Genomic DNA, 5,192 nt, shown 5'->3' with positions numbered 1-5,192 from the left:
CCCCACCCTGCAAAAACACTAGGCACTTCTCTTTGCGTTGGGATCCACAGACTTCAATTTTCTTCAGAACGTCTTCTAAGCCGTCCATTCGTTGAAGTGTGTGTGTGTGTGTGTTTGTGTGTGTGTGTGTGTGTGTGTGTGTGGGATTGCCCATAGACCGGGCCATGCATGAGCTCTGAGCGCTCATCCGGGAGGGTAATAGCTGTCGATCACGAGACCAACACGTGAACCAAGACAATGGTGAGTGACACAAATACCGTGGAATTCGCCAGATACTTTTATTTAACAGGTGCTTCATTGGACATTATTCTTATTTTTTCTTATGGTCACTACCCAAGCCGATCAAGTGTGTGAAGCCGCGGTAGGTTGACCTCTAAAACTTCATCCTGTGAACACCATCGAGCATTCCCTGTAGACCAATTCACGCGTTCTGGCAAAGGGACATAAAGGTAGTGACGGTTGGAGGACACCGTCAACGTCGTTGTCGTCGTCGTCTGCTCAGGTCGTGGTTGTTCTTCCTTCGGGTTTCTTCTGACGGTAACAGGATTTAGAAGACTTTCCGTCTGTGGTGAGTAGTCCTCGTCTTTGATATCGAGTTGGAGGTCGAGTATGTTGTCCTTGGGCAATTTGATGCGAATAACAAAGTCTTCGTCTACAGCATTCCGTCCTCCGCTCACCTGATAAGTCGACAAAGAGTAAGAATGTAAAGAAACAAAATATACACACATAATCAAAGTCTTTGGTCACAACGAAAAAAAAAAATCTGAATTTTCAAAAAATTCAATGGTACAAAACTTTTTAAATTGATTTGATGACCAGAAAAAATGGCCTTTTCAATGATTATAACATTGTATTTCCAACAAAACATCTTCGAAACTAATCTCTACTACTCACAGAAGAGTACTGATCACATATACCTTCCATTACCCTTCCTTTTCTTTAAAACCTCTATATCTCCACCTCTTTGGCATAATATTGTCCCCCAAGGAAAGAAACACTTGTTATTGGCAACGAAACACAGCTAAATAGCAGCTGCAGAACTAGCAAGGCTGAAACCTCGACTATGTGACGTCATAGCACTCTGATGTATCAGAATTGTGACGTCAGGTCGCTTCAATGTATCAAAGCTCCTCAGTGTTGTCAAATACTGCCAAACCTCGCATATCTTTCCCTGTTAGGGAATATCTGAGACCAGCACGAGGTTTAATTTCTACTTTGTTATATCTTGTGATTCAGGAAATGACCAGGGGAAATTTTGGAAGAGGTATAGAAGTACTCAAGATAAAAGACGTGGGTAGATGAAGAATCGGAGAATATGCCTTGGAACACATTCTTACTTTAACGTTTCGACCAATGGGGATATATTCAGAAAGTAATAAATTGTTCCAACGCATCTTCACCATCTCTTCCTCTACTCATGTCTTCTTCTGTCTTCAAATCTATTCACACACACACATATATATACATATATCTGTTTTGTTAAAAACAACAGTGCATTCTGCACTATAAAGCTTCTTGAGTAGACTTTCAAGTCTTCTGAACTATGGCTTTTGATCAAGAGAAAGGGGGAATGATAAATTTCTTGTAGACATTAGGAACTAATGTTGGGGAAGAGTATACAAACGTTTCGCTTAACGCAGTTATCATTTTCAATGTCACGGATGTAGGCAGAGTACAAAACATTACATACAGAAGGTAACGCTAGGGGAGGTCACAAAATAAGACACTAGGAGAGATCACATCACAAGTGTGTGATGACGGGGAATTTGTCCATCATTGCGGCTCCTAGGGAGGGGCTTCGTCCTAGGGAGTATAGTAGGGGCTTCTACTTGCCTGTTGATATAGGGTTGCAGGTCTATGATGAACATTGCTTCGAGAAAGAGGAGTCTGGACCTAGTAGTTTTCCAGTGACAAGTAGATTGCGTTTCTCTAGGAGGTGTAGTTTAGGGCCTCCACTAGACAAGAGGAAAGGCATTCTTCTCAATAAAGTCATTCTCGTTTGGTCATTGTAACAGTGAAGAGGCGTACAGTCCTCTAGGGGGCAGGTAGATTTGTACACTACATTGGTGCAAGCGGTACCTTCGGGGCAAGGAGAAGTGTTATTTCTTTTACTAAAAATGAAGCTGTATTTTGGTTGTGGCAGTATATGGCAAGACGTACTTTGTCATTCTCGTTCTTAGGTTTGATGTTCCAGTGAATAATTCTATTTATGATCTTCACGTCTTCCTTATATGCTGTGGACATTTGGACATGGTAGAACAGGGAAAACACTACACCTTCGCCCAAGGGAGGCCGTTGCACTAATTGTTACCGTCTGTATATAATGCATTGTACTCTCCCTGTATCCGTGACGTTGAAAAATTATAACTGCGTTTAGCGAAATGTCTGTATAATCTTCCCCAACAATAGTTCCCAATGTCTATAGGAAATCTATTATTGATTTTTTCTATTGTTCAAAAGTTATTGTTCAGAAAACTTGAAAGTCTACTCAAGAAGCTTAGTAGTGCAGAATGCTCTATTGTTTTTTTACAAAACATGTTTAAAGGAAAACCTGCTGCCAAGATTTACCAATACATAGTGTACATACATACACACACACACACACACACACACATATATATATATATATATGTATACATATATACATTACACACACACACACACACATATATATATACATATATATATATATATATATATATATATACATATGTATGTATATATATATATATATATATATATATATATATATATGTGTGTGTGTGTGTGTGTGTGTGTGCGTGTGTGTGTGTGCGTGTTCTGTGTGTGTACAAGCTCTGGTTGAGTACACAACGGAATTACTTGTAAAGTAGATTAATAAATCGAATGAATGAATAGACAAATTGATAGATCAATCACTTCTGATTATTTCCTTCGTCGACCGACACCGTACCGGTAAGAAGACGTGCTGCGACCCGACTCGCTGCCGGTACTGGATCTGGTACTCTGGACGAATGCGATGATCTTGGACGTCCTCCTCCTTCCCCAGTAACTCCTCGATGGTCCAGATGGGACCTGCCGGCGGAGGATAAGAATATCTAGGATAGACCACCCACTTTCGCGGGATTAGTAGAGGAACTTGGAGGTGTACAGGATACAAAGTCCACACACACACACACACACACACGCACACACACACACACACACACACACACTTCATAGGCGACTTGTGGAAATTGGAGTATATTGGATGACTAGGTGGTAAGCTATTTGAATGAATGTAAGACATTGAAAGGAAGATACACAAGGACAGCACCAATAGTAAAGGGTATGATATAAGAATGGAGAGCAGTATTGAGCGGAGTTCCACAAGGTTCAGTGCTTGCACCAATAATGTTTTTTGTCTATCTCCATGACACGATGGAAGGTACAATAAACTATGCCAGGATGTTTGCAGATGATGCAAAAATGATGAGTGAAAAACGAGGAGGGTGACAGGTGTCGCAAAAATATTTAGACATTACTTTTCCACTGAGCCAAGAATGAAAATTTAATTTCTATACCAAATATGCAAGATACTGGAAAAGGGCAACATATGCAAAAGACCATCTGTAAATTATACTTTGGGAAGTGAATGCATTATAAAACAAAAGAGGAGAAGGACTTGGGAGTCCTGAAAAAGACAACCTGTCACCTGACAGCGGGATTGTGGGAGAGATATATGGACTGCTGCAGAAGATTAAAGTGTTTTTTCACAATATGGATGAAAAGATGGTGAAACAGATAATCAAAACCCTGATCCGTCCAAGAGGTCAGTAGTATAGTCCCCACGTAGAGTAAAGAATATAAGCAAGATCGAGAAAATACAATGGACAACCAAACTAGTCCATAACCTGACAGGCAAACTATATGAGGAAAGACTGAAGGTACTGTGTCTGCTGACTTTGAAGGATCACCGAAGGGGATAGACTACATCAGTCATTCTCAACGGGGGCGATTTTTGAGCTCAGAGGGACGAAAAACGTCACAGGTATTGCTTCTAACTGATCAATTATAAGCCTAATATAAAAGATCTAGGAGCGAAGCACCAGCCGGGTCCAAGGATCTCATTAAAACACAACGTGAGTAAAGCATTTTAAATTAGTTGTTTATCATTGTTGCAATAATTTTTATTATAATTTTCCAAATAAGGGGGGCCATCCTTTTTTTCAAGTGAAAAGGGGGGGGGGGCGATATGGCTAAAAAGGTTGAGACACGCTGGACTACATTGACAGAAGAGATCTCTTGATTAAGGATAGGAAGGTCGTAAGAAGTCACGAGAACAAATTAAGGAAGACTACGTGTCTGAGGGATGTGAAGATGTACATTTTTTTCATATAGATGCATAAATACTTGAAATAGCTTAGAAGGTGATGTAACCGAAGGTGGAACAACACGCGAACTCAAATCTAAATATGATAATTGGAAATCAAGGATATAGACTAAACTGGAACTGTTTATGTATTTAAGACCAGGTATGACAAATTGGAGGATAGACGACGGAACCCACCGAGTGTTGCTTCTTTCCTTCATACAACAATTAGGTAGATACACGGGATTAAAGCACCTGTTTCTGAGTCCGGTGCATTTTATTTATGCCAGTTAGGTAAACACACACACACACACACACACACACACACACACACACACACACACACACACACACACACACACACATACACACACACACACACACACACACACACACATACACACATACACACACGTAGGCGCACATGCACATACACACATGCACATACACACGCGCGCGCACACACACACACGCACGCACGCACAGACACAAAAAAAATATATATATAAATAATTCAGAGTAGCCAAGATGGTTCCGAGCATAGAGAAAAGGAGAGAAAGAACGATGATAGAAATGCACATAATTTCCAAGAAAACCTTTTTGGAGTGGGAAGAACTGCCAAAGAACCTGGGAAGAAGGTGAAAAATCAAAGTGTTTGAAATATGCTGTTTTCCATGCATAAACGCTGAGAAATATGAAAGATACAAGAATCAGACAACGTATGCAAATTCTAAGCTAAGTTAGGCTAATTTAAATTCGGAAATAATGGCCCAAGAGGATATTTCGTATCTTGTCTCATACAGCGGTGAGCGGACAGTTTCGTCTCGGACAATTGTGTCCCGGACAATTGTGCACCAGGACA

At 40.5% G+C, this 5,192-nt stretch overlaps 1 protein-coding gene across 1 annotated transcript in view; it reads right to left on the bottom strand.

Annotated features, from left to right (window-relative positions):
• Positions 1–301: 301 nt before the first annotated feature.
• The window catches only part of Dnaaf6 (Dynein axonemal assembly factor 6), a 6,992-nt gene continuing 2,101 nt past the window's right edge, over positions 302–5,192 (bottom strand). Inside the window, exons 3-4 of the mRNA XM_076207240.1 lie at positions 2,933–3,054; positions 302–677 (exon numbers count right to left, since the gene is read on the bottom strand). Coding sequence (XP_076063355.1) covers positions 330–677; positions 2,933–3,054 — 470 coding nt within the window. The 3' untranslated portion in view covers positions 302–329. The remainder of the gene's footprint in view (positions 678–2,932; positions 3,055–5,192) is intronic.

The sequence above is a fragment of the Oratosquilla oratoria genome, chromosome 24 (assembly GCF_046742065.1).
Source record: "Oratosquilla oratoria isolate Oo_2021 chromosome 24, ASM4674206v1, whole genome shotgun sequence".
In the NCBI taxonomy this organism is placed as follows: Eukaryota; Metazoa; Arthropoda; class Malacostraca; order Stomatopoda; family Squillidae; genus Oratosquilla; species Oratosquilla oratoria.
Note: the sequence above shows the minus strand (reverse complement) of the source record. Positions and strands in the feature narration are given on the sequence as shown.